The sequence below is a fragment of the Myxine glutinosa genome, chromosome 12 (genome assembly GCF_964187855.1).
Source record: "Myxine glutinosa chromosome 12, kmMyxGlut1.1, whole genome shotgun sequence".
NCBI lineage: Eukaryota > Metazoa > Chordata > Myxini > Myxiniformes > Myxinidae > Myxine > Myxine glutinosa.
Genome location: NC_136272.1, coordinates 40653631 through 40674073, shown reverse-complemented (window position 1 = coordinate 40674073; position 20443 = coordinate 40653631). Strand labels below are relative to the sequence as shown.

The 20443-nt window shown below is 46.2% G+C and overlaps 1 protein-coding gene across 4 annotated transcripts in view; it reads left to right on the top strand.

Annotated features, from left to right (window-relative positions):
- Positions 1-15500, top strand: part of LOC137437930 (prosaposin) — a 35865-nt gene extending 20365 nt beyond the window's left edge. For all 4 annotated transcript variants that reach the window (XM_068132686.2, XM_068132687.2, XM_068132688.2 and 1 more), the window contains 3 exons: positions 1146-1280; positions 13521-13680; positions 13797-15500. In XM_068132686.2, coding sequence (XP_067988787.2) covers positions 1146-1280; positions 13521-13680; positions 13797-13876 — 375 coding nt within the window. In that variant the 3' untranslated portion in view covers positions 13877-15500. The remainder of the gene's footprint in view (positions 1-1145; positions 1281-13520; positions 13681-13796) is intronic.
- Positions 15501-20443: the final 4943 nt, after the last annotated feature.

Here is a 20443-nt window from a genome sequence, read left to right as displayed (position 1 = left end):
GCGATCGTTCACCAACAAAGTTCAAAATGAGCAGGTGCAAGTGGGAATCGATCAGAATGAGGAGCCAAGGAGAAGAGAACAGAGAATGTCTGCTAGTGCGTCAAGCCAAGAAGAAGAGCGAAGAACGAAGAGCGAAAAGAGATAATGTCCGCTATCACGTTATTTTATCACCCAGGCTCTGACGTCATCTGCGGTGCTTCGCCAATCAGCGAGTCGCTCCCTACCAGTCCTTCCCTGCAATCAAAACCCCGCCCAATCACGGCTCCTCGGGCGTGGCCTTGGCCTGCCCGTCCTGTGCGCCTCCCAAGTCAATGCTTGGAAATGGCTCCCAAGTGGCAGCGCTCAATGCTCCCAAGCCAATAATAGTGGCAGCGCTCAATGTCCTGGCTTCCGGCAGGTTTTTAATAAGGGTGTTTAAATGTGGGATTCTCACTAATGTCTATGGTGTGGTGCCAAAAGGGACATAGGAAATAAATTACAGAGGTAACGACATAAAAGGGATAAATTACCCATAATCCCTGAGCTAATTAACATACCCCACTCCTCGTAATGGGGACGAAGATACACCTCACACGACATCCGGACTAAACAAATTCCCTACTTATTACATGGTGGTTCTTCTTCACGACAATCGGAGCATGCTAATCTATACACTCTACCTGGTTCTAAGGTAATCATTGTCTACCCCCTACAAACGTAACAATATATTGGTGCCTGCAAGTACGAGTATAATGTGTATGAGGAATGGGTCAGGGAAAGCAATATTGATTTAAAGAGTGCAATGAGTTTGGAGATTCCTGTTTCCCTGTTTGTCGTAATTCCCTGTTTGTCGTAAAAAGGCGACAAAAAGGGTTGGTGGCAGGAAGGGCATCCGGCCGTAAAACATTGCTTCAAAAAAAGGGGACCGAAAAACAACAACAACCACGGTCCCCGAAAAAGGCCAACCCCCGCTTTGCGGGGGAAAATGGCCTCTACAGGTGTTTTTATTTTTATTTTTAATTAGTTTGGAGATTGGAGAAAACATGCTTTTTGTTTTGTAAGAGCTAGTATTTGTTGATTTAATGACCGATTCAGGTTTGATTGAGTCATATAGGTGTGATGAGTTGTGTGGTAAGAAATGTGTTGGTGCTTGTGTGTGTCATCAGATGCCGGATGCTCCGCATGGACTTCTGGAAAGTCTACCTGCATTTGCAGCAGCAGGAGACCTTAATCCCCTTTGCATGCTCTGTGAGATGATCGTGCACAAATTGGAGAACATTATTGGAACAAATTGGACAGAGGTTGGTGAATATGCTGCCAAGAAACTCAATGCTTTGCTGTACTATTTTTGCCCAATAATGGGACATTTTCAGGACATTCTGCACTGTATGTAATACCACGAGGAGCAGTAATGCCGCAATATTTTTCCTCAGACATATTTTACTGTCAGAGCATGAAACCTCACCAAAATGTTGACACACAATCTGATAACATACCCTAATACAAACAACAACAACAGGCATTTTAAGGCCATTTTCTCTGCAAGAGCGGGGGTTAGCCTTGCGGACCCCATGACAATCTTCTCCATTAATACCCTAATGATAACATACAGAATGATAACATAATACTCCATTAATAATGATAACATACCCTAATGTTCTACGAAAATATCCATCTTTATCAATGGCTTTAGATCGCCAGGAAACAAGTGCAAGCATTCCCTGTCGGGAAAGCATGCCTTGCCCTCTGCTCCCAAAGTGTCCAAACAACTTAGAGCAAATGTCCTTTCATTGAGCCTTGTGTACAGGTGTCAGTTGTCAAGCCACCAATTTCGGACAAACCTCCAAATATCTCAAACAGTCGATCAATCTGCTCATATTGACTGCACCAATTTCCAAATCCTGTGATAGTAATATACAGTCATGTGAAAAAGTAAGTACACCCCATGTAAAGTTTTGACTTTTTCAACATATTTCAACATACAGCTATTTGATCTTCATTTCAACAATATTGACAGATAAAGGTGATATAATATAACAAATATCATGAAACATTTACATTTTGTAGTCCATTGTATAATTTAAATAAACATAAATGCAAATTTCGCATGTGGAAAAAGTAAGTACACCCTTGGCTCTAATAGGTGGTATTGCCCCCTTTGGCAGAAACAACCTCAGGTCAGCGTTTCTTATAACTGTCTACCCGTCTCTGACATCGACTGGGAGAAATGTTTGCCCACTCCTCCGTGCAGAATTCTTTCAGCTGTGCAATGTTTGAGGGGTTTCTTGCATGCACAGCTCGTTTCAAATCCCCCCACAACATCTCGATGGGATTTAGATCCGGGCTTTGACTTGGCCATTCCAGAACCCTCCATTTTTCTTTTCAGCCATTCCTTGGTGGATTTACTAGTACTAGGGCATGCCCGTACGTGGGTGCAATGCCCGTACGTGGGTACGTGGGTACGTGGGTGCGAGTACGGTGACAATCCCCCCCCTCTATTTACATGAAATGGTTTGGTCCATGAAATGTTTTGGTTCATTCGCAACGCCAAAGCGAACGGCGAACGCTTTACATGAAATGGTTTGGTCCATGAAATGTTTTGGTCCATTCGCAACGCCAAAGCGAACGGCGAACGGCTTGCGAGTACAGTGACAATCCCCCCCCTCTATTTACATGAAATGGTTTTAATTAGTTTTAAAACATAGTTTAACGCCAACATAGCGGCAACATAGTTTGCCAACGTGAAATAAATGAATACGCTCTCAAATGTGCCGTCCGAGGCAGAGTCTGTTCGCCACGTTCGGCACACGTGATAGCTCGCTGCTCTCTGATTGGTTGAATCGTTTTTTGGACATAGCTCGGTAACTACTTGTCCGATTAATATGAAACCTTGAAAAGGCACATCCTCGGGTCCCCAGCAATATACCTGGCAAGTTTAAAGTATATCGGACCCGTGGTTGTCGAGAAACAGCGGTCACAGACATACAAACATACAAACATACAAACATACACACAGAGATTACTGGAATTATAGATAGATGTTTAGGGTCATTGTCATGTTGCAAGGTCCACCTTCGGTTGAGCTTCAACTTTCCGACAGATGGCCTCACATTATCCTCAAGCACCCTCTGGTACAACGAAGAATTCATGGTGGATTCTATGATGGTGAGCTGCCCATGCTCTGATGCAGCGAAGCTGCCCCAAACCATAATATTTCCCCCACCATGCTTTACAGTTGTGTTACGTGGTCCTCCCGGTAACTACCTGGTCTCGGTGACCCCCGGACCGTGGGAGGCACCCCGCCAGAAAGATATGTGATTTATACGCTTTCGTAACGCAATCAATATGAATTCCAGTCAATAAGAAGCCCCACACCAAGGATCCAGAGTAATCAATAATATATTCCCCCAAGGAATCAACAACCATCAACAATCAACAATCAATCACTAAGAAGGCCATCTTACATATGTGTCCCCCCCTGTCCCCACTCACGACCACTTGGGCCACTGTCCCTCACAATGTCTCTCTTCTCCGCACACGGGTGGTGAAACGAACCCCGGGCGGACGTGCTCCAAACGTGCACGTCTCGTACCAGGGACAGCTGCTGCAGCGCACACCTCCTTGCCATGCAACGGGGCAAAACCAAGCGCGGCTTGCAACGCGCGCGAGGCCCAAGGTGCGACCCGTACGTGTCCTTGTAGACGGTGAGGCGAACTGTGCCGGACGCTGGGTTCCGTGCACGAACCCACGGCAACTTGACGTGTCAAGGGGTAAGTACCCCGCGCAGGTAACTCCTTTTGTCAGACGGGCTTTCAAACACAGCGTCCTCCACGCTGCTCAATATCGATACCAACTCTCGTCGGAGCTCGGCGAGGAAGAGAAAGAAGATCGTCGCTTCTCCAGGACCTCGTGTCTTTTCTTCTTCCGTTTCCGGTCTCCTTTTTCCCAGAAGGGCTCCTGACCCTTTAATCACAACAACCGTTACTCGACTACACATTGATAAGCAAAGACCTGAATAGTAATTCACATAAATCCACATAAATCCGTAACACTCCCCCCCTTCAAGAAAGAAAGTTTGAACCCAGCGAAAACTTTCTTTGCCGGCCAACTTGGATAAACAAACCAGATAACTCACCCCCCCCCAAATCATCAGTTCCCCCCCGGGCACAGTCATCACTTAAAAATAAAGCAACAAAATTTCACACAATCCCCTAGATTAATTCCCTCTGGACCAAGCGTCAACCACTTCTAGTTTCTCTTGAATGACGGTTAAGAGGTGGTGACCAAAGCCCCCAAATTTAAACCTCTCTATAGCACTTTTTCGGGAGGCCCAGCGGAGTATTCCCTACATGAACGCCTTGAGGAATGTGGAGTTCACGGTTAGTCCGGGGAGGAAAGTTCATTACATGGACGCCTTTAAGAACGTGGAGTTCACGGTTAGTCCGTGCAGGAAAGTTCACTACCTGGACGCCTTTAAGAACGTGGCGTTCACGGTTAGTCCGTGTAGGAGCCCCGGCTCGGCGGCTCCACCGTATATAGGGCTTCAACTTCTCCAGACTCCTAACAGTTACGGTGGGACCCCTTGTCCCAGCCGTTACCTGACTGGCGGTCTCCTTCTCGGCCAGTGCTCTGACATTCATTCTTTCGGGAGGTGCCGTAACTCTGGGAGCCTCCATCGTAATATCGGCTGCTGCCCACCCCAAAACTACTGCCAAGTGGTCCTCTTCTGTAGACCTCTCGACGCCTACGAAATGCCTTCCCTACTGTTATGGTCCGACCTTCCAAATCCTTACCATTCCAATTCTTCTCTGCCTCCCTGGCGTCTCTTGTGCTTGCAAATGTGACAAAGCCGAACCCTCTTGACCGTTGCGTTTCCCTGTCTTTTACCACCCGCACTTCCACCAGCGGCCCATATCTGTTGAAGACAGAGGTCAGAACTTCTTCCTCTGTGTTGAAGTTCAGTCCCCCTACAAATAACTTGGAACTTTTGTCGCCATCCCGAGCTGGTGTGGTGTTATTTTCCCTGCTGTGCTCTTTACCAACCCTCGGGTTACCATAAATTTGCCCCCCGGCCAAATCATTCCCGATAATCACAGATACTCCCTCTACAGGAAGCGTGGCTTGTAAACCGACGGTGACCGGTCCTGACACCAAATCGGATTCCAAATGGATGACATGAAGTGGGGCACTAACACAGCCACCGATCCCTTGTAACCGAACACTATCACCAGTTGCGGTACTCTTTGACAATGGCAAAATGCCTTCAAGCATTAAGGATTGATGGGCTCCTGTGTCCCTCAAAACCCTAACCGGTCTTGGGTTAGTCAAGTCTCCCTTGAGTGAGACCAACCCCTCATAAATAAATGGTTGGTAACTCTTCTGTGGGCGATTTCTTACGCTTGCCATCGCATTCGGAGTGGTAATAGTCGGACTCCGCTCTGGGTTTTCCCTTTTCATGAGGTAACAACTGGACATCAAGTGTCCAGGTTTCTTGCAAAAAGCGCAAGTAGGCCCGGAGGAAAAACTCGTGGTCTGCCTCGGGCCCCCCGAAAAATAAGTTTGTCTTGGGCCCGTAGCCCCCTGATTTCGAACAGTTCGGGTATCAGCGTTGTCCCCATATTCATCTCGAGGCTGCCGCCATGTATTGTCGTTCTCCGCACCTGCTGTTCCACACCTCCCCTGCGGAGATCTAGGCGAGGAGTTAGGTTCGTGGACCCCTATCCGGTGTGTTAAGGCATAATCATCTGCCATGGTGGCTGCGTCCCACAACTTTGGTACTTTCTTTTCCTGCAGGTACACTTTGATGTCCTCGTGGACACACTGTTGAAATTCCTCCACCAGCATCAGGTCACGCAATGCTTCGAAGTCGTTCCCGACTCCTTTTGACTCACACCACCAATCAAACATATTTTCTTTCACTCTAGCAAACTCCACATGGGTCTCACTCTCCCTCTTCCTGGCATTCCTGAATTTTTGCCGGTAAGCTTCCGGAACCAACTCATAGGCTTTGAGGATGTGCTTCTTCAATAGCTCATAATCTGCACATTGGTCCATTGGTAGCGCCGAATAAATCTCTTGAGCTTTACCCACCAGCACACTTTGCATGAGTATGGTCCAGGCCTCCTCCGGCCAGTTTAACTGTCGAGCCACTTTCTCAAAGTGTGGAAAAAATTTAGCAACTTCCTTTTCACTGAAGGGTGGAACCAGCCTCACATGTCTGCCCACATCCCAGGTGTACTGGCTAGGTGTCGACCCCGTCAGCAAGGGTGGTACCTCTCCCCGTTCTCTCATTAAATCCAGCTCCTTGAATTTAATCTCTTGCTGAAGTGCCAGATCACGTTCCTTCAACTCCCTTTCGGCTTTTCTCTCCTCTGCTTCGAGTTCCCTGGCAGCTCTCCTCTCCTCTGCTTTTCTCCCTTCTAACCTTTCCTGGAGTTCTCGTTCCACTCTCCTTTCCTCTGCTTGTTTCTCTTCTCTCCTCTCTTCTGCTTTCCTTTCTTCTTCTGCTCTTTCCTTTTCTGCTTTCCTTTCTTCTTCTGCTCTTTCCTTTTCTGCTTTCCTTTCTTCTTCTTTTAACCTTTCCTGGAGTTCTCGTTCCACTCTCCTTTCCTCTGCTTGTTTCTCTTCTCTCCTCTCTTCTGCTTTCCTTTCTTCTTCTGCTCTTTCCTTTTCTGCTTTCCTTTCTTCTTCTGCTCTTTCCTTTTCTGCTTTCCTTTCTTCTTCCTTGATCCGTTCCTGGCTCCGTAATTGCAACTCCAGTTTCCGGAGCTCAACGTCTTCTGGTTCTTCGGGTAGCCACTGCCAGGCTAACTCGTCCCATGTTCCTAATCCCACCATAGACTGTATCACCATGGTCTGCAACTCTGCCTTCCTCAAATTAGTTCGGACCTCCAAGTTAAAATGTTTGGCCAATTTCAAGAGGTCCGCTTTTAGTAACGCTCGGAACTGTGCCTCACTAGGTGTTACCGCAAAGTTCTGTGCAACAAACGCCATGGTGACTATCGTTAACACCTGTTAACCTTCACCCAAGACTTTATCACAATTCCTGAAAAAATTACCAATTAATAATTAATTAATAAATTTTAATTAATAAAAATTATTATTTTATTATGTTATACAATTTTAAATCCCGGAATGCAATTGGACGAGCCCCCAATTCTGTTACGTGGTCCTCCCGGTAACTACCTGGCCTCGGTGACCCCCGGACCGTGGGAGGCACCCCGCCAGAAAGATATATGATTTATACGCTTTCGTAACGCAATCAATATGAATTCCAGTCAATAAGAAACCCCACACCAAGGATCCAGAGTAATCAATAATATATTCCCCCAAGGAATCAACAACCATCAACAATCAACAATCAATCACTAAGATGGCCATCTTACATATGTGTCCCCCCCCCTGTCCCCACTCACGACCACTTGGGCCACTGTCCCTCACAATGTCTCTCTTCTCCGCACACGGGTGGTGAAACGAACCCCGGGCGGACCTGCTCCAAACGTGCACGTCTCGTACCGGGGACAGCTGCTGCAGCGCACACCTCCTTGCCACACAACGGGGCAAAACCAAGCGCGGCTTGCAACGCGCGCGAGGCCCAAGGTGCGACCCGTACGCGTCCTTGTAGACGGTGAGGCGAACTGTGCCGGACGCTGGGTTCCGTGCACGAACCCACGGCAACTTGACGTGTCAAGGGGTAAGTACCCCGCGCAGGTAACTCCTTTTGTCAGACGGGCTTTCAAACGCAGCGTCCTCCACACTGCTCAATATCGATACCAACTCTCGTCGGAGCTCGGCGAGGAAGAGAAAGAAGATCGTCGCTTCTCCAGGACCTCGTGTCTTTTCTTCTTCCGTTTCCTGTCTCCTTTTTCCCAGAAGGGCTCCTGACCCTTTAATCACAACAACCGTTACTCGACTACACATTGATAAGCAAAGACCTGAATAGTAATTCACATAAATCCACATAAATCCGTAACAGTTGGTATCAGGTTCTTGTGGTCAAATGCTGTCTTTGGTTTTCACCAAACATGTCTTCTGGTACTGTGGCCAAATAGCTCTACCTTTGACTCATCTGTCCAGAGCACATTGTTCCAGAAGTGCTGGTCTTTGCCTAGGTGTTCATTGGCAAACTTTAGTCTTGCCCTGATGTTCTTTCTGGACAGCAAAGGTTTCCTCCTGGCACACCTCCCATGTAGATCAAATTTGTGCAGCCTCTTTCTAATGGTAGACTCATGCACTTTGACATCAACAGTGGCAAGAGCTACCTGTAGGTCCCGTGATGACATTCTGGGGTTCTTAGAGACTTCTTTCAGCATCTTGTGGTCTGCTCTTGGGCTGAACTTGCTGGGGCGGCCCGGCCTGAACAAGTTGGCAGTTGTTTGGAATCTTCTCCACTTGTAGATGATCTTCCGGACAGTCAAATGATTGATTTCAAATTGTTTGGAGATCTTTCTAAATCCCTTCCCAGACTCGTAGGCATCTATAACCTTCTTTCTGAAGGCCTCAGAGAGCTCTTTTGATCTCGGCATGGTGACGCCGCACACTTCAACAACAAAGAGCAAACCAAACTAAATGTCTGAGGTTTAAATACGACAGGTTCCTCCAAGATCGTCTCTGACGATGTTCTAATCATTTGCACCTGAGATGGTGCACCTGATTCTAATTTTAGGTATTTGAAGTAGTGATAAATGTAGGGGTGTACTTACTTTTTCCACATGTGAAATTTGCATTTATGTTTATTTAAATTATACAATGGACTACAAAATGTAAATGTTTCATGATATTTGTTATATTATATCACCTTTATCTATCAATATTGTTGAAATGAAGATCAAATAGCTGTATGTTGAAATATGTTGAAAAAGTCAAAATTTTACATGGGGTGTACTTACTTTTTGACGTGACTGTAGATGTGATGCGTCAATCCTGCTGTATCACATTGTCAACTCATTGGATGCTGTCTTGTGCTATGGCTGTGGCTGATTGACCGCTGTGTGGCTGGTCAGAAAGAGCAGCTTCTCCTTCCTCCAATGTTTTACCTACTTCCCCAGCAGCTTTACTTGCGTCTTTGCAGACCGAGATTAAAGCCCTATGGTCTCAAATAGACGAAAGCAGAGATGTCGATCTAGATTTCACCCTTGTTGAGGACAATATGAGGACAACATACTGCTTGCTGAATCATTTATTCGTGACCATACTAAGCTTGACAATAAACACAGATCGAATCCCCAAAGTTGACGAGGCAGCAAGCCCCATGACAGCGCTTGCTGCACGACCTGCCAGCAACAAGTGTCGCTTGCCACACTAACACATTGTCTCTGCCATGCTGAACACCGGTCAGTAGGTTTGCAGTCAAGGAATATTTAATTTCACTGCAGAAGACATCTTGAATGATGGCAACATGAAATCAAGAAGTTTGCAAGAGCCAGTTGGATGAAACTTCCTGAAGATGATGTTTATGAAGGAATCTTTGAGAGGCCTTCTAGTGGGGGGGCCAATGTAGCAGATTGAAATGCCCGGTGAAATTGCTTGTTAATTTTTGGACACTGGTTGGGCTGTCTTTAGGGATGATATAAGTTCTAGAAAAAATATGTCTCCAATTGTTTCAAGTTCTTTATGGCGGCCATTTTGGATTTTCAAAATGGCGGATGTCGAAAACGTAAAATTCCATTATCCTGGCTTCTAAATGACCTAGAGTTTCGATTCTGGTGTCCAGTTGTACATTTTTGGGGATAGAGAATTGAATGAAACCTTCTTTAATAACCTACAAGGGATAAAAATAGGTTTTTATGGCACAGCCGAACCAGTGTCCAAAATCTAACTTAATGCACATCTATCTTAATTGTTATTTGTTATTTGTATGTTCCAGATTCGTGACCCTGAGCTATGATGGAGCCAAAAAGCAAGAAAACCAAGAAAGAAACTGATTTCACACTTTGCATTCAGTGCCAGGATCCCCAAGGTGCACTAGTGACTGAGCCAGCACTGGGCTCATATGCAAAGTTTCTCCAGTTCATCCAGGAGAGGGCACGATATGGTGATGCCGACTTCAAACAGATCAGCGAACGATTAAGCTGTTTCACTGCCACTGACTTGAGGAACAATAAAGCAAAGTGGCACCGGGCATGTTATGGATCTACATGCAACACTGCTCACCTGGAGCGTGCTAGAGTTCGCCACCAGAAAGCCTGCGAACATGGCGACACCCAGCATCTTCATAAGAGGTGTGGACGTCCTTCTTCTGCACCTGCCGCTGCAAGTACCTCAGGTTCTACGCAAGACGAGACTCTTCGCTTCACACGTTCATCATCAACTCCATTCAACAGAGACCTTTGTTTCTTCTGTCAAGAGGTCACTAAGGAAAGTGTACATGCACGTTCAACGCAGGTAAACAGCTGAAGAAAGCTGTTGAAGAAGGCAGCAACCACAAGTGGAAAGTTCAGCTGAGTGCTGCCATCAGTGCACATGATGCTCATGCGATCGACGTCAAGTATCATCTCCCATGCTGGGTGCAGAATGTCCAACGTGCTCCCAAGAGTGGGACATCAAGTGATGACAAAGAACACATACTGCAAGAAACTAATGTTATCAAAATAGCCGCAGACATTGAGTTTGTCAGCCTTGTTCGCTCTCTACTCCAAGCTGGTGAAATTCTCAACATGTCTGACCTGAAGTCGGTTTACTCCAGGATTCTTGACAATAATGGTGTGCACAATGTCCCATCACCTACTACCCAAGGCATGAAGGAGAAAATCAACTCTCACATTGATGACGTTCACTTCATGAAACCAAAACGTCGAAACGAGTCAGACTGTGTATTCTCCACTGCCGTGCGTGATGCAGCTGTCGAAGATGCAATGACGAAGACAAATGAAAAAAACATCGAACAACTGTTTGAGAGTGCCTCTGTTCTCCGCAGTGCCATTGCTTGTCAGAACAAGCACCCATGGCAATTTGAAGGAGAAATGAACACTGATGATGCTGAAAAGCATGTACCCAAAGTACTCTATGCTTTCCTCCGCTGGCTACTGGAAGGACCAGCCACGAGCATTGAGCCAGAGACTATGCGCTCAGCCACTATTCATCGAGATGTTATAACCATCAGTCAGAACATCATGTACGGCTACAAGTCAAAACGCCAAGTCACGTACAAGCCCAAAGAGCCAGATGCACCATTCCGCCATCGCTTAGAATGGCCACAGCAGCTTGCCGTTGCCATTGTAGTCCATCAGTCCACCAGAAACAAGAAGCTTCTGGATTTCCTGCATGGGTTCGGTCTGTCTGTTGATTATAGTCGGATCTTGCGGTTGGAGACACAGCTGGCCAACTCAGTCATAGAGTCTACGACAGAACAGGGTGTATACTTTCCAAGAACCATGCGCATAGGGACGTTTGTCTTCTTTGCAGTGGACAACAGTGACTTCAATGAAGACACACCTGATGGGAAGCGGACACTCCATGCTACAGCCTGGGCACTCTACCAACGACGGGAACATGCACCCTCCACAGATGAACATAGAACACTGACACTACATGACCGAAAGGCCAGACACCGCTCACTCAAGGTTCTGACTGCTCCAGACTTTGTTCCTTGCCAAGCACCAAACAAACAATCTGCCACAGGTACCACGTATAGCTTCAAGACACGGTCAAACCCAGATGTCACCAAGCCGTACTCTGCGACGGACACAGTGTGGCTACTTTCACGCACAATCATGCGAACAGCTGAAGCTGAGGACGTACAAGACGACATCATCCCACCAGATGACCAGCTGCAAGCTGCAGAACCCCAGCATGCTGACCCTGTTGGGTCACTCGTCCACGATCCAAAACAGCCACCTGGCAGTAGGATCAAGCATCACGATATCCCAACTTGGACAGCCTACAACTCACTGCTCTCCTCTTCGAAGCCTCTGACAGAGGTCAACGCCCTGCCATTGGTAGCAGCACCAGCCCATGAATGGCAAACACTGATAACAGTCTTGAAACAGACACAGCAAATCAACTGCATGGTCATGGGTCCCGATAGGAAGACAGTGATCACCTTAGACATGGCCCTGTATGAGCGAGCCAAACAGCTGGAGATGACCAGAGATGACTGCAAAGGCAAGTGGGTACTGCGACTAGGGGAGATGCACACTGTGATGGCTGCACTGAGGGCTGCTGGGAATGCCATAGAGGACAGTGGTCTTGACGAGGCTTGGTCTGAGGCTGATATCTATGGCCCAACAACGACCAGACAAATACTGGAAGCCAAGCACATGAAGAGGGCTTTGGAGGCCCACATCACCACTGTCCAAGCCCTCTTCGACCTCTATGTGGACGAATTCTTCCAAGAGCATCCCCATCTGAGGGAAGCCCTCATGTTGTGCGACATGTTGGCAAGCCCTCAATAGGTGCTCTGTTGAGGTGGTATCTGCGTTTCATGACCTTGGGGCCTCTGAGGAGCTGAGAGCTGACACAGAAAGTGACATTGAGGCATTTGTATGCCAGCTGTATGAGCCTCGTACTACAGTTGTGGATGTGGGCAAGCTGAGGTGGAGACTGTTTACCAAGAAACAGCTAGAGGCACAGAAGCTGCCACCAACACGGGGAGCTTTACATGAAGCCATTGCTCGTGCACATTTCCAGGCCATGGTGTGGCATCAGGCTGATGTACCGGACCCCCAGCTTCCACAACCAACAGAACATGGATGGAGAGCAGAAGGAGATCAGCTGGTGCCCATCACAACCAAGGACCCTCCAGCCCCAGCTGCCATCACACATCTAATCAAATGTAACTGCAAGAAGACCCAATGCATGTCTCACTGCTCATGCAGGTCTCAGCATCTCAACTGTTCTGAGATGTGTATGTGTGGGGCAGATGAAGAGGTGTGTGGTAACACGGGTCAGGAGCGCCCCATGGGAATCGATAACACTGATGATGAGGAGGATGGAGATCCTTCAATGTAACAATGAACACTGCCAACTAAAAATATTGCACAAAGACATTATAAGTGTACATTTGAACACTAAAGTCCAGCCTTTATGTGATTTAGAAGTGAAAATGATGGAAAAAAATATATATATGTGTTGGCATAAGTGCGTGAAAATCCAAGATGGCTGCCATAAGAACCCTTTTGATCATATGTAGGTGTATAAATGTGTGTTTATTGGATTAAGTATCCGCAAATATGTACATTTGGACACCAAAATTAACACTCTAGGTCATTTAGAAGCCAAGATAATGACAATTTCGGTTTTCAACAAACGCCATTTTGATAATCCAAAATGGCCGCTATAAAGAACTTGAAAAAAATGGAGACATATTTTTTCTACAACTTCTATCATCCCTAAAGACAACCCAACCAGTGTCCACAAATTAACATTTGAATTCAACGGGAAAACATTGGCCCCCCCACTATTCCTCCAGCAATGAATTGACAAAGGATGTTAATGAATATGACGATTTGACTTTGTAATATCGCCCCCTTTTGAACTCATGGCTAAATGGAAATACTTTTACACGATTCACTTCATTGTTTGCTTCTTCTTTCATTCCCCAGGCAGCTGTGGAAAAAGCTTTGGAATCGGTTTGTGATCTTCTTCCTGGGTCACTATCTCAGGATTGTGAGGACTTTGTCCATCAATATGGTCCACGTATCGTCTCCTTACTGCTTTCTTTCTCCCCTGCTGTTGTATGCACAGCACTTGGCATCTGTTTAGGTCAGTCTTGTTCTCCCTGCTACTTACTGTCTGATTTCTTACCTTGTTGCTGACCTGGATTGGAAAGCTCAAAGGTTTTTGTCACTTCTGCTTTCTTTCTTCTACCCCTTCCACAGGATCTGCAGGAGGTCAAAATGCTCCTTTGATACCCCAACCTCCCATTACAGGTTCCCCATGGGAAGACACAAAGCTCTGACTTAGTCTACTGATTGAACACACAGCCTCATGCTTTGACTCGTCACAAAATCAAAAATGGCAAAACAATTAACTTGTATTATTTGTTTAATTTGCAGTTCCCTCCATGAAAACTCAACAATATTCTATCATTTCGTCATGCACATGGCTTACAGTTGTTGAGTGGAATATAACTTGAGTAGCATGATCTTACTAAAAAATTTTTTTGTATTTGTATCCTTTTTATTGCTAGTCTTGTGATCATTGTTCCATCATACTTTTATCCAGGGTCAGACTATGGACACAGAATAATTCCCTCCCTCACTCCAGCCTCTCCCTCCCCCACACACACTGTGAGAATGGGGAGACAACTTGCGATTTTCACTTGTTCACAGAGGATAGTGCAAGTGGTTTAAGGGATAGGATATTGGAACTTTCTTCGCTCCGGGAGGGAACATTTGTTATTATTACTAAAAGGAGACGTGTCCATTCTCACGCAAATAAGAAGGAGGCCGTCGACCATGGAGAGGGTATATTGACACCATATTTCGCTCCTGGTGGGAGTTGGTATTACTGGTGGTGTTAAATAAAACGGGTATGCTATATTATTATGGATTATTAGTAAATACCTAACCCCCTCCAGGAGTGAATTATTGTGGCAATTAGATATTTTGTGCCCTTCTCCTTTTAATAAGAAATCTGCTTGTTTAAAAAAAATTAACTTTCAATTCTGGTTGTCTTATTTGCTTTTAATAAGATATTTGATCGACATATGCTGCGAGCACCCCCTTTATAAATATTCTGGTTGGGCACCCCTCTCCCGTTTTACAAAACCTAGTTATGTACCCCTCCTCCCTTATAAAAATCCTGGTTACTTAACCCCCAACCCCCACCGTTTAGAAAAATTATAGTTGCACCCACTCCCCCCATGATATTTCAATTTGATCTAGACTAATATCCACACATTACTCTGCCTTTTGTCTGGATTATCTCTCCCATCCCTGAGGGGAAAGAAGACAATTTTACTTGTGCCGTGACCAGCTCACATGTTATCCCAGCATGTATGCAAATTTTGGTGGAGATCGACCAAGTCGTTTCCGATTCTAAGGTTCATACATACTTGCATACATACAGTATGTAGAATTGGTGTGTTTTCATATGATTACCCCTTGATCTGGACTGGAAGTAATAACTTAATTGTAGGTCAGACATCCGAGTGCAGGTTGCAGACATCCCAAGGTTTGATATACCACATCCATCTGTATCCACAGGTATCCCATATTCATATGTATTTGCTTGAGGTCATATGTATTTATCCATTATCTACTAATGTTCTTATAATTCATGTGAAAGACCACTGATGTAAACCGTCTTTGTCTGCACATGATTACACACAATGTACAAGGTGTCCCACAAGCCCTACATATATATATATATATATATATATATATATATATATATATATATATATATATATATATATATATATATATATATATATATATATATACATATATACATCAGTGGAAAAAAAGAAAAAATTGATCTTACGCATGTTATGCAATTTTATGTTACGAATCAATATTACCTTTTGCTGGAGAATCCCTGTGTTTTGTGTGTTGCTTTAATAAACTTATAAACAGTAATCAACCCATCTAACCATTGGACAAACAGCCAACGCATCATTCTCAGGGTGTGATCACAATTGGCAAAGACACGATGAAACACCATACCGTCACAAAGGCAGTAAACTGCACTTCAGACAAAAAACTCAAATAAACAAAACGTGATTTTGTCATTTATAAAAAATAAAATAACAGGCAACAGGGCAATCATGCGCTTTCGGTGTCAAAATTATTTCCGCATTATATATATATTTCATACATTTTAGGCATATTTATCTCTGCCACCAAAGGTGGATGGAGTGTATGTTTTCACCTGTGTCTGTCTGTTTGTGAACAGGATATCCAATATCAGGCGAAATTTGGTGGAGAGGTTGGGAATGTGACATTGTGACAAGGACGGAATGATTAGATTTTGGTGAAGATCTGGATCTCAGAATTTTTAAAATGGTTATTCACCATTGAGATAAGGAGCAAAAAATGATATATAGCACGATGGAGAGATTGGTGGTGGGTGAAGGGAGGGGACAAATTTACCTGTGCGAAGAGTGGTTTAACCTTTAACAAATATTGGCACCCTTGCACTTTTTTCAAATAATGCACCATTTCTTCCAGAAAATTGTTGAAATTAAAAAATATTTTGGTATCCACATATGTATTTCTTTGGTTTACAGTGGAACAAAACAAAAAAGCTGAAAAAAATCACTAAATCTTAGCTTATTCCACACAGAAATCCTAAAATGGCCCGGGCAATATTATTGTCACCTTTTAGAAGGTTTTTTTTTTTTTTTTTTTTTTTTTGGATACAAGATCGAGGCTCGTGAAAGAGCGAACATTAATCACACAGAAAGACAAACAGACACATAAAACAAATAACATTGTCAAGGTTTTTGGTTGACAAGGTCAAGGTCAAGGTCAAGGTCAAGGTTGACAATATTGTCAAACTGGCAATATTATTGTCACCTTTTAGAAGGTTTTTTTTTTTTTTTTTTTTTTTTTTTGGGATACAAGATCGAGGCTCGTGAAAGAGCGAACATTAATCACACAGAAAGACAAACAGACACATAAAACAAATAACATCGGGAGCGTTAGACAAGATGGGGAGAGGGGGACACAAACACAACATTTGAGAGCAGGGACCGAGAGACATGGAGACATCAAGAGAACTGTGGGAGGGAGATGGCTTTGGGGGGAGGCATGGGAAGGAGGGGGGGGGGGGTGGGAGAGGTATAAAACATATGGACACTGCCAGGACTTCCAGGAAAGAAGTTGGAATTTCAAACAAGGTGGATCTGTGGTGAATTAGTGGGGGTAGAAAAGATCAAGGTTTTGGATGGGGGAAGATAAGAGATGGTGGTGAACAGCTGTTTTAAAGACCTGGAGGGAGGAGTGTGATTGAAGTGAGTGTGGGAGTTTGTTCCAGAGGCGGGAGAAAAGAGGAATGAAAGAGTGAAGGTGAGCAGAGAGCCGAGATTTCGGCAGTTTAACCATCAGAGGGTGGCAGGCAGATCTTGTGCGACCTGTAGGAATATTTGGGGGACAGAGCACAGAGAGAGCTGGGGGAGCAAGGCCGGAGAGGAGTCGGTAGAAGACAGAAAGACCACCGACCTGCCTGCGGTGAGTGAGTGAAAGGCCCTCAGAGATAGCTTCATCGCGGGAGATTCCAATGATTCTGAAAGCTTTGGATTCAACAGCGTGAAGCCGAGCCAGGTGTGAGGCAGGAGCACCAGCCCATAGGGGAGAACAGTATTCCATTGAGCTGCGGATGAAAGCCTTGTATGTGGTGAGGAGCTCAGGTGTGCCTAGGAAGGACTTCGCACGACGGAGGATGCCCAGTCGGCGACTGGCTTTGGAGGCCAGCTTGGAAATGTGGTTTTCCCAAGAAAGATCATGGCAGATAGTGAGACCCAAAAGCTTGAGCGACAGAACTTCTTGGAGAGGATTGTTGAGAAAGTAGATGGGAGGGTTGTCCAGTCGATCTTTTCGGAGAGACATAGTAAGAGTGTGATATTTGTCAGGATTGAAAGACATGTTCCACTTGTTTGACCAGTCTGTGATTTTGTCCAGGTCTTTAGAGAGTGAGGAGGCTGCAGACTGCCGATCTGCGGGAAGAGGAATGGAGCGGCAGAGAGTGGAGTCATCAGCAAAGAGATAGAGAGGATTTTCCAGAGAGTCGGAGAGATCATTGATAAAGACCAGAAAAAGCACAGGGCCCAGCACACTGCCTTGGGGAACTCCAGCCTGAACAGGAAGGGGAGATGAGAGAAATCCATTCAGGGCCACACGTTGACGACGACCAGAGAGGAAGTCCGCAAGCCATGCATGGAGATTTCCATGGATACCATAGGAGGAGAGTTTGGTGAGCAGAGCTGGGTGCCAGACCGTATCGAAGCCACGTGATATGTCAAGGGAGACAGCTCTGATTTCCTGTTTGGCATTGAGGACCTCCATCCATTGTTGAGACAGCAGAAGCAGCATGTCCAGAGTAGAGTGACCTGGTCTGAAACCAAATTGATGATCAGAGATCAAGCCATTGGAGAAGAGGAAAGATTTCATATCCGAAGCAATGATGGATTCCATGACTTTGCTGATAATTGGGAGCAGGCTGATTGGTCTGTAGTTGCAAGGATCTGTTTTTGCACCTTTTTTGTGTAAAGCGGTAATGTTTGCTGATTTCCAGGATGCTGGCAGATGACCTTGAGCAAAAGATTGGGTGAAAAGAACAGAGAGAGGGTGAGATAGAGCGGCAGAGCAGGATTTTAGGACCCGTGGGCTGATGCCGTCTGGTCCAGTTGCAGAATCAGAGTCGAGGTTTGACAAAAACTCCTCCACCTTGTCAGGAGAGAAGGACACAGAGTCCAGGAGCAGTTGGGTTCGACTGGGAAAGGTGGGAACAGAGAGAGATGGGTTTGGGACTAAGGATTTTGAGGCAAACACAGAGTTGAGGCATTCGGCTTTGTCACGTGCGATGTCAACTGTGTGGCCATTTGAGGTAAGGGAGGGGATGGAGGGGGAACAAACACCAGAAACGGATTTGACCAGACGCCACCAGGATTTGGAGGAAGGAGACAGGTTTGAGAGTTCATTCTTGAGTGAGGAGAGATAGTGCTTCCTGGCACTCCTGAGGGTAGACACACACTTGTTCCGAGCTTGGTGGAAGGAACTGAGATTGCCTTCAGTTGGATTAGCCTTCCAAGAGGCAAAGGCAAGTTGTTTCAGGCCAACTGCCTCACCACAAGATTCAGTGTACCATGGACGGGAGGAAGGGTAAGACAACTGAAGGCGAGATGGGATAAATCTGTGCATGAGAGAGATCAGTTTGCTTTGGAAGAATTCCCAGGAAGAATTGATGTCAGAGGCAGTGGAGATGGGAGACCAATCCAGACGATTGATGGCTGCTTGAAAACCGTCCCAGTCGGCCTGAGTGAAATGCCAGACTCGTCGACGCTGAGGAGGCTCTCTGAGAATGGCCAGAGAGATGTCCACTTTGACAAGCACATGATCAGAAGAACCGATTGGAGCAGAAGAAGAGCAGCAGACATTAGCAGGGAAGTTTGTCATAACCAAGTCTAGAAGAGAAGATACTCCATTGGCTGAGATCCGGGTCGGGAAATTGACAGATTGTGTCAATCCCAGTGAGTCACAGAAGTCCTCTGCTGAGGTGCCATGACTGGTGAGAGAGGAACCCACACCCAACCAGGTGGCATGATGACAGTTGAAGTCACCACATATGAGGAAGAGAGAGTTGGGATGAGTGGATAGAAGTTGGTCCATGTTGTCAGACAGTGAAATGTAGATGGAGTCATCACTGTTTGGGGGACGGTACAGAACACATATGAACAAAAGGTGGGAGCGGAGAGGAAGCCGTAGCCAGAGGTACTCCTGGGGGTGAGGAGGAGAGAGGGCAGTGCAAGGAGAGTGAGGAAGAGAGTTTTTGATAAAGATAGCCACCCCACCACCAGGCCGAGGCTCAGGTCTATCATACCGGAGGAGGGAGTAACCAGGAAGAGATATTAAGGAATCAGAGACATCTTGAAGGAGGAAAGTCTCTGTTAAGCAGATCAAGTCTGGATTGTCAGAAGCAACCTGTATGGAGAGATCAGTCAGGTTTGAGCGAAGGCCCCGGATGTTTGAGGTCCATACCGTTAATGACGAGAGAGGGGGAGCATCGGGTACAGGACAGGGGAGGGGAGGAGTAGGATAAGATGAAGGATGAGAGGGGGAGGTAGGGAGAGCAGTTGATAGTGTGTCAGAGATTGCAGAAGAGTTCCAAGAAAGGGAAGGATGAGGAGGATGAAAGGTTTGATGGTGAAGGGATGAGGCACAGTGAGGGGTTGTTTGAGGGGGGGCAGAGGAAAGTAAAAGGTTGGGGGGGATGGAGGTATGAGATAGAAGGGAGACGAAGTGGGGAGGAGGCAGCTTTGAGGAGGAGGGGGGAGGAGGCAGCTTTGAGGAGGAGGGGGGAGGAGGGAGAATTGGAAAGGCATGGTATGGGGGGAGATTTGAATGGGAGGGGTTGGGGGGGAGTTTTGAAGGGGAGGAGTGAGGGGGGAGTTTAGGAGGGGAGGGTCAAGGGGGGAGTTTAGGAGGGAAGGGGCAAGGGGGAAGTTTAGAAGTGGAGGGGCAAGGGGGGAGTTTAGGAGTGTAGGGGCGAGGGGGGGGATTTGGAGGGGAGGGGAAAGGGGGGAGTTTAGGAGGGGAAGGGCAAGGGGGGAGTTCAGGAGTGGAGGGGCAAGGGGGGGATTTGGAGGGGAGGGGCAAGGGGGGAGTTTAGGAGGGGAAGGGCAAGGGGGGAGTTCAGGAGTGGAGGGGCAAGGGGGGAGTTTAGGAGGGGAAGGGCAAGGGGGGAGTTCAGGAGTGGAGGGGCAAGGGGGGAGTTTAGGAGTGTAGGTGCAAGGGTGGGGATTTGGATGGGAGGGGCAAGAGGGGAGTTTAGAAAGTGGATGATTAATGAAAGACGAACATTG